At 39.6% G+C, this 20,003-nt stretch overlaps 1 protein-coding gene across 8 annotated transcripts in view; it reads left to right on the top strand.

The window, feature by feature from the left end:
* PPP2R2C (protein phosphatase 2 regulatory subunit Bgamma) overlaps positions 1-20,003 on the top strand; it is a 207,944-nt gene that overhangs the window by 175,072 nt on the left and 12,869 nt on the right. For all 8 annotated transcript variants that reach the window (XM_037385213.1, XM_037385239.1, XM_037385222.1 and 5 more), the window contains 2 exons: positions 13,553-13,722; positions 18,999-19,090. In XM_037385213.1, the coding sequence (XP_037241110.1) occupies positions 13,553-13,722; positions 18,999-19,090 (262 nt within the window). The remainder of the gene's footprint in view (positions 1-13,552; positions 13,723-18,998; positions 19,091-20,003) is intronic.

Raw genomic sequence — 20,003 nt, 5'->3', positions numbered from 1 at the left:
GTTATCCAAATCTCTGTGGCTTGGTTGAAGTTGGTTGCAGCTTTTGGGGGAAGGGCCCTTCTGTTATTACAAGTCTAGAGAGTGCCGTGAATAATTACTGTGTCATACTGTATAAATAAATTACATACTAATATGTGTAGTGTGACTGGCACAAGATGTTAATAAACTACAGTGTTCTTGAAGAATTCTGGTTTGCTAAGCTCACTGGCAAAATCTGTTTGTTTGGCAGTAGTGTTAGCAACACTACAAGGTTTCCCTTAGAAATCTTTTATGGCTCTGATGTGGAAGAGACAAGAGACTTCTTCCATATCTACTCATCCTTGATGCCTATGCTGAGATTTATTAGCAAGCTGCCGATTTGTGTGATGAGTTGTAATGGGGACCTCTGTCCCTTAGAAAAATTATCTCAGAACCAAATCTATCCATAAGGCATTGAAAAAATATGAGGTCTGTAGCTGAATGTTAAATGGTCATTGAGATACCGATAAGGTGTGATAAAAATGTGTTGTTTTTCTAATAGACTACCTGAAACTGCTTCTTAGAACACCTCTTTAATAGATCATGCAATGCTGAGTGAGCAACCAGAAGCAAAGCATATGTGGCCATTACAAATGGATATCCAGGAAAGCCCAATCTGTAACCATAGGGGAGATAAGTACGTAATAGTGTTCTGTATTATTATCAGACTTTCCAAGTAGTGGGACATAATTCGATCAAAATATTCTGGAGAGGAGGTGAAAAAAAGAGATTAATATTTCTGCTTATTTAGAATATTGCAGGGATGGGAATATGGAAGAAGGTGTCCTTGCAGTCCATGGGGTTATAGGTGAAGATTTAAAACAGGTATGAAAGTCAGACTCAAGCAGGAAGAAATAGGGGATTAATTTAAATAATCTGGAAGCTTTCATCTAAATAACATATGTGGCAAAATACCCAAAGGTCATCCTTGAGGTGTTATTCAGGCAACGTGCATGGCAATGCAGCGTAGAAAGAAGTCAGTATATGGGAAATGTGTGACAGCAGCAGAACAAGGGAAACTAGCAGCTGCAAAAGTATTCTTATTAGAGCAGTTAGCTGGGAACATCCAAGAAATAAAAGAAATACCCCCCACCCCGGATACCACAAATTCTCATGCAAGGGATTCAGGTGAAAAGGAAGAAAAGTGTGAGGGTACTGTTGCAGTAAGAGCATCCGGACTGGAAAATACTTCAGCAGTACAATATGCAACTGTCCGATTAGCAAATAGTTGCTAATTTGGTTTTGATCTTTTCTTGCTAATATTCTGTTCAGAGCTCCTTATAAATGTGCATGGAGATAATATTCTTCCAAACAACTTGCAGACCAGATAGAGACCTTGTTTCAACAGATCATCTAGTAAAGCAGTCAGCTAAAGAAAACTGAGCTTGAGCATGTGACGTTGGAAAAAATGAAGAAAAATGAAGAGCTTTTTCAGTAATTAATCAGAATTATTAAATTCAGTATTAAGTGGTAAATAGGAACTGTATAGTTATGAAACATGGAAATTTAAATCACTGGAATATAACTCCTATTGATATTCCATGTAATAGCCTTAATATATTAAAGTCATTGCACACTTCTGAAGTTGTAATTTGTTTAAATTCCATATGTTGCTTTAAGGATTTTTTTTAGTGTTAATTTCTTAATACGTATTTATAGGCTAAACCCCTGTTTCTAATTATCCATTACCCTTGTGCAAAATTTACAACAAAACACTTCAAGGAAAGAGGAGCTGCAGTTTCAGGTTTATTGTTCCATGTGCCATGGTGGTCTTCAAAATACAGACCTTTAGGCTGCATAATGCAGTTAGCCTCTGTCTCTGTTAGTTCATGCTTTCCGTCCTCCATACAGACTTCATAAGCTTCTGACATCTGGGTCTGTAGCAGGAGCCATTTAAAGCCCCCCTCCCTTTGACTGAAGAAGCATTTGTAGATGTCCTAACAGCTGTCTTCTCTGGACTCTCCCTGAAAGGGACAAAGCAACTCAGCTGGTGCCTTCCCGATTCCATGGCATAGGTAATCAATATCTGAAAAGTATAAAATGATCTATGGAGCAATGCAGAGTGAATTTGGCATTTGGTTTGTGACCCAAAGATGCCACCCAAAGTCCTTTTCCACGTTTTTATTTTAAATCCAGGCATGAAAGAAATGCCAGCCCTTCCCCAAGGATAAGTACCACTATTCTGTCAGTCTGGCATGTAACTCAGTTCGGTTATCTTCTGGGTTTTTTGAGATTACCTTTGATTTTAAACTTCAGAATTCAGAACTGTGGAAGCAGCCAAAACAGAAATCAAGGATAATCTACTTCAACATGTTGAATTTTTCAAAATAGATGAATTATATATACCAGTCATTTAAAGGAGGTTGGCATTTCAGACAAGACAGCTTTCAGACCTCTAGCTGAATATGGATTATCTTTCATTTGCAACAGAGAACAACCAGATGCACAAAAAGGCCTGTGACAGACTATCCCTGCTGGATTTGCTAATTAATATTGACCTTTCCAAATGAATGACAGCTATTGTATGACTGGAAAAGAGACAACTTGTTTTTCTTCAGTGTAAGCGTTACATCTAAAGTACGCTTTTTATTTCTGCATCTGGTCTCATGTCAGGCTATCATCTGAGAAAGAGACAGTCTCCATTCTCCTTTGTGCATTGAGAGGCCACTGTCAAAGTAATGTCCACTTCAGGCAAAATCTGCAAGGTTTCATGTGACAGGAGTGAAACTTATCTAAGCTTCCGTAATGATTTGACTCTGTGCTTCAGTAAAGGCTTGTTCTGCTTATCCTAATTCTGGATTTATTTTGTAAGCATGCACTACAAAGGCATATATTCATTGGTGATTTTATATCCCCAATGAAAAAATGTGCCTGTATTCTGATAATTTTGTAATTATGACTGTCACTAAAGATCTGTTACTACAATTTCACGCATGCTAAACTAGATCCTGGAAGGGATCCTTCCTTGTGCAGGGATCCCATTGAAATTTGGTAGAACATTGCCTTTAGCATGGCTGTAAAGCTTCCATTCTGTGCAGTTTGGATGAATGTATAATAAAGACATTTAAAACATGGCTAATTAAAATTCAGAAGTGTTCATACAGAAATGCAATTATGTCTATGTAATATTTCCTCCAGTTGTGCAAGATATGTTAAAATTAAATCAGAGGAAGGAAAAAACCTGATTTGTGTATTCCTAGCTATCAAATCGTAAGAGGAAAGAGAAAAGCCTGAAGCAATGGTAAATGATTTATGATTGAAGAGGTGTTTCATTAACCCCTCTTCCCCAACCACACACAGATAAAACAAATAATTGCTGTAAGAATGCTTTAATTATTCAGTCTATTAAAATCCCTGTCTTGTTTGCTTAATTTTGTAATAGCAACAAATGCTGCTTTTCAATGTCTTCAACATTATTCTTTCAAGATCCTGTTTCACTAGGGGGAAAAAATCCCCACTTATCACTCACCTTACTTATCAAGTTTGGAAAGACTTACGCATGGATTTGGCTATAGAGAAGTAGTAGTTTTATGTCTCATTAACTCCATGGGATTGCTCACAATGCACGGCATTAAACACGCACATAAGTTATTGTGAGACCGAGGTTTAAAGAGGCTTGATCTTTTAGATTAGCTTTGTGGTTTTTCACTTCCTTGCTCTCTTTAGCAGCATTTCTCTTTATTAACAAACTCACTGGCTAAGTTACATTAATAAAAGCAACTCTGTAGTGAAGCTCCCACCCACTGATCTTTAGCTATTGATCTGCCTTTCCCTTTCAAGCACTAATGCACTATCCCTTGTGGTTTGTGACAGGCTGCAACAACTCACTGCAGATGGTAAAACAGATTCTTAAATATTGATTGGCTCTGCTTTTAAAAGCCATACTCTCTAGAGGTATTGATGAGAAGCCTAGTTTTAATATTGTGTCATTGGATAAAGGAATGCTTTATGGTAGGTGGTATTTCAGTGTGTGGTGTGGAGGTAACTTCAGAAGCTTGCTTTTACTCAATGAAGACGATGTGTAAGTGACCAGGGCACGAGGAGAGATGCTCTCTAAATTATAAAAAAACAAATAGAAAATTGACATACAAAAAGATACTGCTTTTTCAGTTTAAAACAGTATAAGCAAATACAGGCTATGGTAATATCAAATGCTAAATAGTGTGTTTAGTTGTTTTACTGTATAAGTCATGAAGTATATTGTGTTTTAGATTGCTTATGAACGTAGAATCAAAAATTTCTACACTTGTAGAACCCTTTAAATTAGTGGAGACCATGAAGGCAGGATTGTCACGTTAGCAGAACGTCCTGATCTTGGAAGAAAATTTCTGAAGGAGGTGAATGTAAGAGCGGATTGGCTTAATAGAAAAACAGTAAAACATTCAGAGATAGTGAAAGATAAGTAAATAGTAATAGTAAATCAAACAAGTATCATAAATAATGAAGGTAAAAGGCATGAATGGACATGAATTTCAAAGAGAGCTTTGCAGTTGGTCTTGATTCACTTAGAGTGAACTCAGGAACTCTTTTGTAATGAAATCCTAAAGTGTATTTTAACAGTGCATAATAATGACTATACCCGGGAGAACAGAGGTCCTTCTAGCCCAGTATTCTGGCTCTGATAGTGGGCAGTAGCGATGTTAACAGGAAATACAAGAACAGAGCAAATGTATAATTTTTAGCCTCTGCACTTTGCAGTTGGAAACTTGGGGTTCATAGACTTTAACGAGAGTGAACTTACTGCATTTAACAATACTCAAATGCATGTTTGTGGGGTTTTTTTCTTGAACTTGTGCAGTTACTTTTGAACATGTGTATAGTTTTTACTATTGGCAATATCTTTCAGTAAAGTCTTTAGCAGCTTAATTAGGAATAGGATGAAGAACCATCCGCTCTGTGCTTACCCTTTCCTAGTTTCACTTGATGACCCCTATTTGTTGATTGGAAGAGACAGTGTACAAAGTGAACTGTCGTTCCCTATTCATCCTTTCCATGCCACTTTTAATCACAAACCCCTCAGTCTTTCCTAGGCTGAGGCACCCCAGTCTATTTAGTCGCTCCCTGCATGGAAGTCATTTGATACTTGTGGTTGTTGTTATTGCCCATTTTTGTGTCTTCTTGAGACCTCTACCACATTAGAGATAAGACCAAAACTTCACATAGTTCAAGATGTGAGCACATCTTGAATTAAATGGCACACACACACCCCACCCCACCCCATGCTTTCTGTATTGAACGATATGAACAACTATCATGGAGTTGAAAAAATGAATGTGATTAGTATTTTTATATAAATTCAGTGATATTTAGGGTTTTTATACTAAACCTTATGGAATATGTGTGGTGGAGCAAATCACAGCTGTCCTCGGGGATGGTGCTAATTTACCATCTAAACGTATTAGAGTGCAGTTGAATTGTAGGATTTTTAGCTTAGGATCATGTTTTGTGAGAAATATTTGATTAGTATAGCCATGTATTTCAGGAAAAAAAGTTTAGAAGTGTTTATGTAGCAGCTATAAGGAGAGCATATTGGTTTTGTTCCTTTTGCAAGTTGCTGTGGCTGGTCTGTCAAGATGGGTGAAATTCCATACATTTCCAAGTACTGTTTTCTAGTAGGTTTTATTCAGGTATCACAGCCATTTTCATTTGGGATCTAAAATAAAAGAGAGACTTAAATTAGAGGATAATTTTTTTGGCTTGGAACATCTGTTTTCTGTTTTCATGAAATTTAAAGCCCGCTGGGAGTTTACCTGATCCACTACTAGTATTTCACATCCAGTTGAAATACACCTGTTGTGTGTGTACCTGTATAACTCAGAGGTTGTCTGTAGTAAGTCCTTAATTCAGCCTAGCTGCAGACTCTTTGCATGCTTGGATAATAAAAAAGAAAATTATTTTCCCTCTCTCGTTCTAGCATTTTTGCTGACTGACCTCTACAGTCCTCTCCCTCCTCATTAACCCCACTGCCTCTTTTTCCAGTGTTGCCAAAACTGTCTTCACCCATTTGTAGCTGTGACCCTTGAACAGGAATCCAATGATTTTCTGCACCCATTTTTGGTCTTCGGAGGGAGGGAGAGAGTTATTTCATGGTGCAGGATTTCCTAGAACTGAAATCTAAGTAACAACACTTAAATGCTATAAAACCAGAAGTTTTCAGGACAGGAAACTGTAAGCCATATCCTAGAAAGAAAGCTTTAATAAGATATTATTTGTTCAGACATAGAAAGAAAATAGCTTTGTTTTTCTGCTATAGGGAATGACTATTTAAAACTGCTTACAATTTTATCCTATGAATGATGGAATTTCTTACCAAATCTGTGGAGCTGATAAACTTTCATCTTCAAGTTTTCCCTGGTTTGGTTTTTGTTTCCCCCTAGATAATCACAGATTCTACAATATATGTAAGCATCATTCATCTTTGCTTTTCTTGTTAAATATATTTGGCTTTGTAATAGCAAAAAGTTGGGTTTATCCATAGTTCTGCTATTGGTCAGCAGTAACAGAAATTTTCAAGGTTCATACCTTTATGCCTTAAGGAGTACACAGTGTTAGCATCAAGAGGCTTCTTCCTTGCTAATTCTCGGTTTCTCTTTGTTTTGTTTACTGATATTTAACAGTAGACCCTTGCAGTTATCATGAAGTGCTCAGACCACAATAACAAAATTTTACCAAAGTTTGTACGCTGTTTTGCTCTCTTAAAAGCAATGAAAGATTTTTTTAACTGAATAATTCACTTACAAATTCTGACTGAAAGTGAAAAGTAGCTCCAGATAAACTTTCATTATTTTAGGTAGCTTTTCTAACCCCTGCCCCGTATTACCTCAGATACTGTTACTGCTTTCCCTTTAAATAGATAATTCTTTTTTCTGTTTTTAAAAAAATTACTTGTGTTTGTATTTTGGAACTATTTGTCTTGCAACACTGCTGCAGGTGCTTGTGTTTTTACTTCATCCAGGCAAAAGTGTGAAGGTAAGAGGAAAAGAAGTGGAAGGAATGTTGAAAATTCAGCTGAGGAATTCCTGAAGGCCCTATATTATAATGCAGAGATTCCTGCATACTCCTTGTTTCGATGATTTTGGGAGGCATACAGGATTTTGTATGCTGTATTGGATTGTGACACTGCACCCACCATATGAGCCATTTTTAGCACTATGATTATTTTTTAAAGTTCACATATACCAGAATTTACACCCTGCAATGATTAAAGCTCTGCCCAGCAAATAAAATATTAATTTTCCGTGGTTCTGGCATCTGGAGAATACCAATGACTCCATAAAAAAATGTGCATCTTTGGAGATAGGACAGCGAAAGAGAAAAACCTTTTAGGTGAACCTTGGGGTTTATGTTTTATGAGGCTGAGTTATTCTTGGCTATTGTTGGGGTAATTGTTAGTTACATTCTACTCACTGTTTTTCGGTGGAGTGCACACAGTAATGCTGTTTGATTTATCACTTTCCTGTGTTCTTAGCTGTTCAATATCCCTCTTTCACAATTACATATTAGAGAAACTGGAATATCATACAGCAGTGAAAGGTAGCTCGCAAAGCTGAAGAGGAAGGCAGTATCGGTGGCTACCAGGTCTCTCTCCAGACCATTATAGTGGGATTTCAAAGCATGCCCTCACCCTCACGGCCCTTGCAGTTTGTGTGGTGTTGAGTGGAGTGAGACATTCCAGTCTCCTCATTATCAGATTTTTTTGGCAATTAATGTAAAACTGAGAAACAGCATGTATAAGAAAGGTTACACTCACATGCGTAGCTCTAAATTTTGTCAATCATTAGTTCTTGTTTAGAAATGAATTTGAAGATTAGTTTGGGTGGGGTGTTTTTGTGTTTTGTTTTTTTTTAATTGGATGTGTCTTGTCCAAAATGTATAGCTTTCAAGTTTGTGGAATCACAGCAATATTAAAGTAAGTGGGAAGTTGCAGTGGCAGCAGCTATGACACCCAGAGTGCAGCTCACTGACTTGAGAGCCACAGCGGTGTTAGTGGGAAGCGTGTACGCCACAAGCTTCTTAGCTACTGCCCAACATCTGCTTTTGTTTGGCTAGTGTCTAGACGGGAAGCTGAGTGAGATGGACCTTCCCACCCATTCTAGCTGTTCCTGGCCTTTTTTTTTTAACTTTAGACATCTGCATATATATCTGCGTCATAAATGCACACCTTAGAGATGCCTTTTCTGTCCTACTGATTCTAAGGGGAGTCTCTATGTCTACATTAGATTAGAAAAATTCAAGCAACACTGAAAAAAAATTTTTTACAAGATGTGAGAGTTTATTTTTCAGCAGATGGCAGTTCCTTTTGAGAAAGAAGCAGCATATTTTTATGCTGATGATTTTCTTCAAAATTTAGGAAAACAGTGCTCTGGCAAGTATCCTTCATACAATCCATCCTTCTTTCTGAAGTCTGGACTTCTTTGAAACACTACCCTGTTTTCTAACTTGTGAGCAGGAAGCTGCACAGAAACGGGCTGAGGATTTTTATTTCCCTAAGCAGACTTCCCAGCTTATCCATGTATCTCCTAATGGAGTAAGGGGTGGGAATGATGTCTTCCTTGAAGGCTTCTCTCCAGCACTAGCTGTACTCAGAGATATGCTGTTTCCCTCTGTAATCCCATGGTATTTCTCTGTTCTGTAGTGCTATTGTCAAGGTCATATCTAAATCTAGCAGTGTCAGGTGAAAGCTCAGCACACCCCACCATTTGCAACTCCTGTGTTCCATTAGTTTGCAACTAGACAGGTAGCTTTGTGTCTTTGATAAAATTAGTACTGTGAAGATTATCAAGAACATGGTTTTCAAGAAACTTAAATACCCTTCTTCATGGCAAAAGTTGGTTATTAAGAAGTTAGTCAAGAAATTAGTCAAATAGTATGATGAATTTGTAACCTAATCTCAATAAAGTTCTGATCCCAAGTCCTGATCAAACAAGTTTTATTTCAATATAGAAAAGTAGGCTAGATTTCAGGTCTCCTGGTTTGAGTGCTGATTGCCCCCTGGCATAAGAGCAGCCTCCAAAAGCAAAGTCTAAACTGTAATGAACAGAAAATGTGTTTCCAGTGCAGGCTGGCAAACCTGGTTTTGTGAACAGTGGGCTAGTACATGTTTTCTCCTATAAGCTTGAAGAGGCCAGGGTTGAATTTGAATTGCTTGTCCAAACTGAACTCCAAGTCACGTGTCTGTCACTGCTGTTCAGTCACCAATTACTCAACTTGTATTAGAAACTGAATGAAGGTTATGCTTTCTTGCAGTGTATCCATAACCTTATGTTGATGCTAAACCAGAAATAGCTAAGGCCCAAGAACGCTGTGTCTCACCTTCATTTTCTGAGCCCAATGCCTTGTTTTGGTTGCTCAGGCATATGTTGCTAAGCTTTCTCTAGCACTGGGAACTGCTGGTAATTTCCTGTAACAATTTTCCTGTCCTGGTTATACTGACTATAGGAGCTATATGCAAAAAATTGCTGCTACTAATTATTTCTACTAGTCTATTTTTCTGTAGTGATATGAAGGTTTCATGCCTGCATTGGTTTCTGCAGTTAATTGACCTAAGTCTTTCTAATACTTACTGTGGTAAGGATGGAAAAGCAACAAACCGTGCAGATAAAGGATTAAATAGTTTAATCTCATTAATTAACAAAATACAGAGTATCCAGGTGCAAATATTACTCTTCTAATCATGGGAACAAGACACATAGATCCAAGAAGATATATCTCAGCTATAAATGAAGGTGTAGTTCAGTTAGGGTGGTGGTGCGCTTTTTTTTTTTTTCCTTTCCTTATTTTAATAGCAACTTCACATCATAATTAGGAGGATGAAATTCATGCCAGCCAAGAACATAGTTTGGACAGATTAAGGGGAAGAGGTATAAGAAACGATAATTGCTTTGTGCTCATCAGAATTCTGTTGAAAATCTGACAGGATAATTACAAAATACCTGCTTTGCAGAATGTCTAGGCAAATTTTTGAAGAGCTATTTAAAGTTGTTCGTTTACAATCTGTCTGAAAAGAAAAGTTTTTTTCACCCTTTTTGAAGTAGTTCATTACCATTTAGATGTGTGGTACATGTTCAAATATAGACCTTATTCTCATGTGCACGCCTGGCTGCATTCTACTGCCCACCCCCAAAGAAAATTGCCTGTAATTTTTTGCATTACCCCACTTACTTCGCCCACATGCTCACCCTTAACTTTCAGTAGAACATTATTTCACCTGATGGAAACTGTAACCTTGTTGCTTTCAACAGTCTGAATCATAGTCATAGATAAATTAATTGAGAGAGGAATGTTCCAGTGGACTACACAAAAACTCTGTTTTGACTGACAGTAAAAAGTTGTTCTACTTTCAGCACATTTTCATGTCTCATATCATAGCTTTTCTTCACCTGCTTTTGAAACTTGAAAATGACACTCACCAAATTGCCAGTTTTCAAAGAATATTCTAGACACGGGTGCCAAAACCCTACTGATTTTGCTGAGAACTGAAAGACTCAGAAAGCCTGACTTTCTACTGAGGTTCACCATATAAAGTCATTTGGAACACGGGGCCACAGATACCTGCAAGAGAACAACAGAGGTGCTCTAGGCACCTGGTAGGCAGGGCTAGAGTAAATGCTGGCTTTCTGGGGAAGAATGAAGAGAACTTGGTGATTAGTGGACTTGCAGCAGATGAAGTAGAGCACACTAATACCAGATTTTTTGAGTTCCTGCAATTCAATGTGAGTTATCCAGTATCATTAGTATGTGCAATTGAACAGGGATGACCAGTCTCCCAGCTACAGGAGCTGGAGTTCCCTGTATGGAAGTACTGTAAGCAGTATTTCACCAGCACAGACAATGAGGTTAGTGCTTTCCAGAAATTTCAGCAACTGCATATCAGCTAAGTAGTTCATGTGTCCACATGGTAAATCACTGTCTATTTTCTGCTGACCTCAGGAAGAGGTAATCACAATTTGCAGTTGCTTTTCAGAATTCGCGTGTTTAGTCTCAGACGCCTTCAGACATGACCAGTGAGTAGCCTGCAGACTGGCCAGCTGGTTCTGGCAAGCAGGGCAGGCTTTGAGTTAGCACTTCTCCTGGGAATGCCAAAACTGTTGTGAGACCACGTGTACGCCTTTTGTGTGACAGGGTCTTGTGGTTTAACCCCAGCCAGCAACTAAGTACCATGCAGCCACTTGCTCACTCCCCCCTGCCCCAAACCCCCAGAGGGATGGGGAGGAGATCTGGCAAAAAGGCAAAACTTGTGGGTTGACTTAAGTAAAGATTAATAAATAAAATAAAATAAAACACAATAGTAATAACATCAATTGTAATGGAAAGGAGAAAGAGGGAGAAAGAGGAATAAAATCCAAAAGGAAAAAAAAGAGCAAGTAATGCACAATAAAACTGCTCACCATCTGCTGACTGATGTCCAGCCAGTCCCCGAGCAGCAATCGGCAGCCCCTGGACAGCTCGTCCCAGTTTATATACTGAGCATGCCATCCCATGGTACAGAATATCTCTGGCTAGTTTGGGTCACCTGTCCTGGCCGTGTCCCCTCCCAACTTCTTGTGTCCATCCAGCCCTCTCACTGGCAGGGCCTGAAAACCTGAAAAGTCTTTGACTTGGTATAAACAGTACCTAGCAACAACTCAAAACAATAGCACGTTATCAATATTATTCACATACTAAATCCAAAACACAGCACTGTACCAGCTACTAAGAAGAAAATTAACTGTATCCCAGCTGAAACCAGGGCATAGGGACACCTGAATTTCGGTTGTAAGGGAACAGGATGTGCAGCCCTCAGAAGGGATGACCGTAGGTGAAACGCCTTGCTGTAGGTAGCTGTAGTCAACTAACTGGTGTATTGACATAATTGCCCAAGGTGATGTTTTGGGCCCTTAGCTGTAAGGTTAATATTTAAAGTTTACAGTTTGTATTTTTATGTAAAGATCATAGAATCATAGGATCATTTAGGTTGGAAAAGACGTTTGAGATCATCAAGTCCTACTGTTAATCGAGGGCTGCCAAGGCCACCACTAAAGCATGTCCCTAAGCACTGCATCTGCATGTTTTTTTGAAAACCTCCAGGGCGTGTGATTCAATGATTCAACCACCTTCCTGCTCAGCAATTTTTTCCTAATATCCAGTCTAAACTTCCCCTGGTGTAACTTGAGGCTGTTTCTTCTTGTCCTGTCACTTGTTATCTTGGAGAAGAGACCTACTCCCACCTGCCTAACACCTCCTTTCTGGTAGTTGTATGGAGCAGTAAGGTCTCCCCAAGCCTCCTTTTCTCCAAGCTAAACAACTCTGGTTCCCTCAGCTGCTCCTCAAAAGACTTGTGCTCTAGATCCTCCACCAGCTTTGTTGCCCTTCTCTGGACACCCTCCAGCACCTCAGTGTCTTGTGAAGGACCCAAAACTGAACACAGTATTTGAGGTGCAGCCTCATCCGTGCCAAGTACAGGGGGATAATCACTGCCCTGATCCTACTGGCCACATTGTTGCAGATAGAAGCCAGGATGCTGTTGGCCTTCTTGGCCACCTGGGCACACTGCTGGTTCATATGCAGCTGGCTGTTGACCAGCACCCCCAGGCCCTTTCCCTCCAGGCATCTTTCCAGTCACTCTTCCCCAAGCCCATAGCACTGTGTGGGGTTGGTGTGACCCAAGGGCAGGACCCGGCACTGAGCCTTGTTGAACCACACACAGTTGGCCTTGGCCCATCAGTCCATTCTGTCCAGATCCCTCTGTAGAGCCTCCTGCCCTTGAGCAGATCAACACTCCCCCCCAGCTTGATGTCATCTGCAAACTGAGTGAGGGTGCACTTGATTCCCTCATCCAGATCATTGATAAATGATACAACAGAACTGGCCTCAGCACTGAGCCCTGGGGAACGCCACCTGTGACTGGCCAACAGCTGGATATAACTCCATTCACCACCACTCTGGGCTCAGCTGTCCAGCCAGCTTTTAACCCAGCATAGAGTCCACCCATCAGAGCCATGAGCAGCCAGTTTCTCCAGGAGAATGCTGTGGGAGACGGTGTCAAAGGCTGTATTAAAGTCCAGGTAGACAATATCCACAGATCTTCCCTCATCTACTAAGTAGGTCTTCTTGTTGTAAAAGGAGATCAAGTTTGTCAAGCAGGACCTGCCCTTCATAAACTCGCGTGACTGTGTCTAACCTCCTGGCTGTCCTGCACATGCCATGTGATGGCACTCAGGCTGATCTGCTCCATAACCTTCCCTAACACCGAGGTCAGGCTGACAGGCCTGTAGTTCACCTGATCCTCCCTGAAGCCCTTCTTGTAGGTGGGCGTCACATTGGCTGACCTCCAGTCCTCTGGGACCTCCCCAGTTAGCCAGGACTGCTGGTAAATGATGAAGAAAATGATGGAGGTAAAAGAGTAAATTAAGTGCTGGGCATATAATTAATTCTATATGGTATTCCTTGGTATACTGAATTACATGTTTCACAAAAATGCACAGTTCAGATTGTACAGCAGAGCATTTTTTTAATAGAATTCTGATTTATCTCTTGCTTCTCTTTCTTTGAACAGTTTATGAAGAACCAGAAGACCCCAGTAACAGATCATTTTTTTCAGAAATTATCTCTTCAGTGTCAGATGTCAAATTCAGTCACAGTGGTAGATACATGCTAACAAGAGATTACCTCACTGTCAAGGTTTGGGATCTGAACATGGAAACAAAGCCTGTAGAAACATACCAGGTAGGTATCTCCTACGTCGTGAAATGCAGCCATATAAAAGCCTCTCACTGTTCAAAACCTGAGTATTTTCCTAAACTTCTCATTACTTGTTCTAAGAAGCAGCTAGCTGAGAGCTGCTGATCAAGGTGGTTAAAATCCTCAGAGTAGCGTCCTTGTAGTTGGGCAGTTTCAGCACTAGTAAGGAAGTGTAAGGCCTGAGGAGTCAGAGCAATGCTCACTGTGGATTTGGCCTGTGAAAGAAATGATTCTTCTAATAAAGGAAATCATCTCTTCGCTTTGGCATCTGTTTTCAAGTGATGTACGCACTATTAACATTTGAAAGAAACTGAGGAAAGGATTTTGTGTATTGCTTAGCATTCTGCTCTTGCTGGGACTGCTGAAAGTTTACACCTTTGCTACTGCAGGACTTTTTAAAAAAAACTTCATCTATGTGTTTCTCTGTGCCTAGTTCTAGAAGCAATTTGTGTTAAACCTTGACATCACTACTGACACAGCAGTTTGGGAATGCCAGACAAACACATCTGGTTGCCTGAATTCATTGTGAAATTATCCAGACAAAATGCCGGTGGCTCCAGCCAGCGCTGAGTTTGTACTCTGACATCTGTTCTGTTTGGCAGTAGAGGGCTGAGCTTACATTTTTTGACTCTGCCTTGAAGAGGGAAGATATGTCTGTGACACAGAAACCGCTTGTTATGAAAATGCAATGAGAAAAAAACTGTTAAGCTACCTACAGAAGAGTATGCAAAGTAGGAAAAACGCCATTTCATCTGGCTTGTACTGCTTGCTTAGAGACAGTCCTGCGAGCGACAGTGCTGGAACAATCCCTTCTTTTCTGTGTCTGCATAATGGCAGGTGGGGTAGAGTAATTCACAGTAACTATAATAAAGATTAGTTTTAAAATAACACGTAATGAGAGTTTGGTAGCCTGTCTTGTCAAAACAACCATAATTTTACATTGATAATATTGGAGGTATTTATTAGCGAGTGTTTAGTACACAAAGCAGGCCCCAGTGTTTTCCAATGCACCATTTACATTTCAGTGGATACTCTTCAGTGTGTCTCCTGTTAGCGCTGGAAAGTCTGAGCCTGTATACCTTTAAGGCTACAGAATTGGTTTTGCTCTGAAAATGGCAATACTTATAACACCATTGTGTTGATGTGCTGTGTGAAAATGGAGTGGGAGGGTGAGAGCGAGACTGTGTTTTATATAACAGAATCATATCTCAGATTTTGGGAGCTTAGGTAATATATTACTTTATACTTATGCTAATGGAGTAGGCAGCCATGTCTCTGGAGAGGAATAGCTGGTCAGGCCAACCTGTTTGTCTTGATTATGACATCTGCTTTTATTTCCTCATGTAGGTAGCTGTGAAACAAGCTGGCCACCTTTAAATCAGTCTGACACCCAACAGTAGGGCTAGTTAAAAGAGTTCTATTTCTCCAACCTGAGATGGGAAAAATGAGTATAACGTAGAATTTTCAGTACTAATTATTGCAATCAGAAGCTTATAGAAAAAATAAAAAAAAGGACTGCAACAATAAAACCCCTGCAAATTTAACAGTGGTTTTGCTGTCTTACTTTAACCTATGGATTGCCTTTAATTTTCAAATATTTATAGAGCGCCTAATAAAGAGTATACAGATGTATTGCTGAGTTTTCCAGCAGACTAAAGGAGAATCAGGAACTCAGGGGCCTTAGGAAGCCAATAGCACAGGACTCCGTAGGATTCACATGGTCCAGCTGCTTTGGGCAACTTGCATGTTTTTCAGCGGCAGACAGTAGAGAATTCTGTTCTTAAGAAAAGCTTGTTTAAATTACTGTTTTGAATTATTTGTCTTGGGGTATCTCTCACATGTCTAAGTCTCATATATAAATGTAGAAATCTCTCAAGAAGTTTTTTGTGGTGGATCACCCAAAAGCAACAGATAAGACTAACATTTTCAGTTTTGTATCCACATAATTATGATAACATGTATGTAATTAAAAGATTAAAAGATATTTATTAAAAGTGAATTTCTCATTTCATCCACTGCATGCTAGCCACTTAGATATTGTCTAGCTGTGGGACTTGTGAAGAGGGTCACAACAGGTGATGTCCCCACAGGGTTGTAAGGAAGAGCAAAATCTGTAACTGTATTGCTTCATTATCAGGTTACAATTTCAGTATCACAAAGCCCATTGAATTCCTCATGCAAGTTCTTTTTCTTATCGATGCTATGGCTAAAATAATGCTATTGCATACAGCAGCTGTTGCAGCCTTGCTGAAACACATTATCTGCTGACTATGATTCAATATAGTTTTCTCCTGTTTGTGCTAATAAAGGAAAAAGGGCAGAGTATGGTGCAGTGGACAGCACTAAAAGAGCAATACAGTGGAATGGCCGGTGCTTAAATGTTGCAAGGCCTAACAGGATACTCTTCTGATGCTGCCAGATGAATTGCCCCAGCAGAACCATACCAGCAGCAACCAGAGGTGAACACCTTCATAGCTAATAATAGCTTGATCCACTTCTAGCAGGGTCTTTTCCATAGGGATTTGGACTAATATGTCCCTTACCAGTGCAATTCCTGATTGTTACTATTCAGTCCCTGTACAATAGCTCCCTGCATAGGCATGTTGCTGTGTTAGTCTGAAGCATGTAATTACTAGATAATTCCATGAAGATCTGACCTAAAACAGTGCAGAGGAAAAAAGGAGGATGCCTTTTGTAATTAGTTAGCAATGAATTTGGTTTGCATTCAAGCACTATTCTTATGTGATAAGAATAATATGTAACACACAAGGAAAGTCTAATTTTACCCTCAATTGGTAGCAGCAGTTGAACATGCAAACAAGGTGAAAATTAAATGTTTCTTCTGGTTAGTTTTACATAGTGACTCTGATAGTCTGAATGGGTTCAAATGTGGTAATGTCATGGTTTAACCCCAGCCGGAAACTGAATACCCTGCAGCCTTTTGCTCACTCCCTCCTCCCTGCCCTGCAGCGGGATGGGGAGGAGAGTCAGAAAAAGGTAAAACTCGTGGGTTGAGATAAAAACAATTTTATAACTGAAATAGAATAACATATAATAATAATAACAAGAACAATTGTAATGAAAATGAGAAAGAGGGGGAGAGGAATAAAATCCAAAAGGAACGAAAGAGCAAGTGATGCATGGTACAATTGCAGTCCCTGAGCACTGATAGGCCAGCCCTGGCAACTCTCCCGGTTTATATACTGAGCATGGAGTTCTGTGGTATGGAACACCCCTCTAGATTGGGTCACCTGTCCGGGCTGTGTCCCCTCCCAACTTCTTGTGCCCCTTCAGCTGTCTCACTGGCAGGGCCTGACAAACTGAAAAGTCTTTGACTTAGTATAAACAGTACCTAGCAACAACTCAAAAAATAGCACGTTATCATTATTATTCACATACTAAATCCAAAACACAGCATTGTACCAGCTACTGAAAAGAAAATTAACTGTATCCCAGCTGAAACCAGGACAGGTAATCAAAGGGTCCACAAGAAGAGGAAGCTGGTTGTCCAAGGCAGTAGTGCAAGTCTGCAGAAAGTCACGAAAAAGGAGCTGAGATGTTGATGAGATCAGTAAGAAATCTGAGAGTGGAACTGCAAAATGCTTTTTGACAGAGCTGATCGGAAGGCACGGTGCCAAGCTCTGGATTTGGACACACTTTGCAAAGGGTGTATGCATGACAGTGGTCATGACAGATGGCTGCTGGAAATGTTAGCAAGAGGAAGACCTAGAAATGACAGTCAATGAGGCAAATGCGATCTGCTTCCTTCTTCTGCCTTAACCAACCTTTCTATTTCTTCCAAGCATTGGGAGCTCCCAAAGATGATAAAGAACTCCAGTTCTGTAATAAGTTACACTGCTGACATAAAAAGGCTTTAAGTAAAGACAAAATGAAAGGATTTAGTTACAGAGGGTGCAAGAAACTGCATCAGTACTGAAAGGGTTCTGACCTGTTACTCACCATGAGGGTAAATGCATTTAATTGTGAAATGTTTTATCTGCATCTACCATTTGCCTATTATTTGCTTTATGAGATATTATCTGTTTATATACAGCTCAGTGTTCATCATCTATTAATGAAAATTGATCCATAAACAAAAATTAATAATCCGTAATAACCATGTGTTACAAATATTCTTAGGATACAATTTGGCTATTGAAAATGGGTTAAAGAAAATGTAAGTGAAAGGTTATTGTCCCTCGTCTGGTCTTGATATAGTTATCTTACTAGAAGAAATGTTTACGCCTTCAGGCCAGAGGAGAGTGCTGAGCATCCATGAGCAGGAACAGTCTCCCTGGACTTGCAAGAACCAGTACCTCTGTATGCCAGAGCAAAATTATGCCCCTTGGCTATGGGATTGGTATATGTGCTCTGAGAGGCCATCTACATGTCTTTGTTTTCCAGTTTCTTCAACAGCTAGAAGAAAACATCAGGAGTGAAAGTGCATTGGTAAATTCATCTAGGCAGGGATTTTCTAGTTCATTATTTCTTTGTGGAATGAAACCAATCATCCAGAAGGAAAACTAATCAAATTCTGCAAAAAATTGAAATAGTTTGCATGAGATCTGTCTCTTTATAAGGACCCTTGTTCAGCAGAGATGTGCGGCCCAGGGGAGGGGTCTTTTGCAGGTCAGTCTCACTTTTCAAATATGTAAGTGAGAATTTACACTGTTGTTTTCAAGTCTCAGCCAAATTTGGGATATCTTTTGGCTAAATTGGTGTTCTAATTTGCAGCATGTGCAACTACAACCTTGTACTGTATTTGGCTTCTGAAATACCTTATCCAAATATATGTAATAACATACACTGAGTTCTTTTAATACAGCCAGGTTCTTTTTGCCATAAGTAAGAGTCCACTTATCTTGGAATATGACATTTTTGTTGCTATTTAAATTAGATTTCTTGCACATTAATTAGCACATCTAGGGTATCAGCTGGTGAAATGTCTTCGGGAATTAGGCTAGCACTGAGAAAATCACCCAAGCAGGAAACAAATATGTTGAAGAGGGGTGGTCTGCAGCCTGCTGAGGGTGGTATGCTTCATGCTTTCCTGCAACAATAATTCTCTAGCACCTGGTTAATTGGACTGTGGAAAAGTACAGATAGAATCTTTAAACACAGTATCTTCAGCAAAGCTACCAATCTGTGCAGCATATTTTGTAAGGGAATGTGGGAGATAAAGCCGAGAGTGGGGGGCTGGTTGTGGAGTTTTATATTCTGTTTTATTTCAAGAATAACAACAGTTATTTTCTTTGAAACAGGTCCATGATTACCTTAGGAGCAAGTTGTGTTCCCTTTATGAGAATGACTGCATCTTTGATAAGTTTGAATGTGCATGGAATGGATCAGACAGGTAATCCATCCTTATGTCCATTGCCATCTTTATTTAGCAAAAAATCTCCTATATATTATGGGGAACAATCAGAAAGTAAAGTGTTACACATGGTTATTTTCCACATCAATTTACATCTTCACATACCAGTGTTCAAGTTGATAAAAGGTGTTTGGATATTGGTGCAGTTGTGTCTCTGACCTCCTTAGACATGATGTATACCTTTGTTGATCTTGGCTCATGCCTTAAGGGAAAAAAAAACCTTTAAAGTCTGTCCATTTTTAATAAATCATAAGTAGGCTGCAAAAGTTAAAAAGAATGCTGCCAACTCACACAGCCTCACCAACATAATAAGGAAGCTTGTGTGATCCTGTATTTACACATGAGCTGCCTCAGAAATTCGGTTCATTTACTGGAAACAGGGAGTGAGGAAAGGAGTCACAGGCACCCACTGACTCTCTGCAAACTGCTGCCAAATGACAGTTTCTTCTGATACTTACCTCCACCAGAGCTGTCCCTTTCCCTATGCACTGAGGGAGAGGTCCTTGTTTTTATCTTGGACATGGTATCTTCTTGAATATTTTAATGAGAAATATTGGCACAAGTCAGAGTGTGAGTTAAGATGCAATATGCTAATGCAATAACATTAGGAAATGGTGGCACTACTTTGGGGAGCAGGAATATTGTACAGGAAGAACTGAGCAGCCAAGAGGACTGGAATAATAAAAATGGATGAAAGCCAGGAGTATAATGCAAGGTGAGCATTTTAGTTAACAGAAAACACAAACCTTCATCTTATCAGTTGAAAACAACTCACAGGGACGCTCATATGCTAGGTGACTGTGGAAGGGATTAGCAGTCTACAAAACCCATGTGAAAGAGAGCACAGGAGCCAATTTTGAATGGCACTCAGTGACGCCTGGCTCAGCAGAGC

Source organism: Falco rusticolus, chromosome 1 (genome assembly GCF_015220075.1).
Source record: "Falco rusticolus isolate bFalRus1 chromosome 1, bFalRus1.pri, whole genome shotgun sequence".
NCBI classification, from domain to species: domain Eukaryota; kingdom Metazoa; phylum Chordata; class Aves; order Falconiformes; family Falconidae; genus Falco; species Falco rusticolus.
The sequence above is the reverse complement of the archived record's forward strand: the minus strand, read 5'-3'. Positions and strand labels throughout refer to the sequence as shown.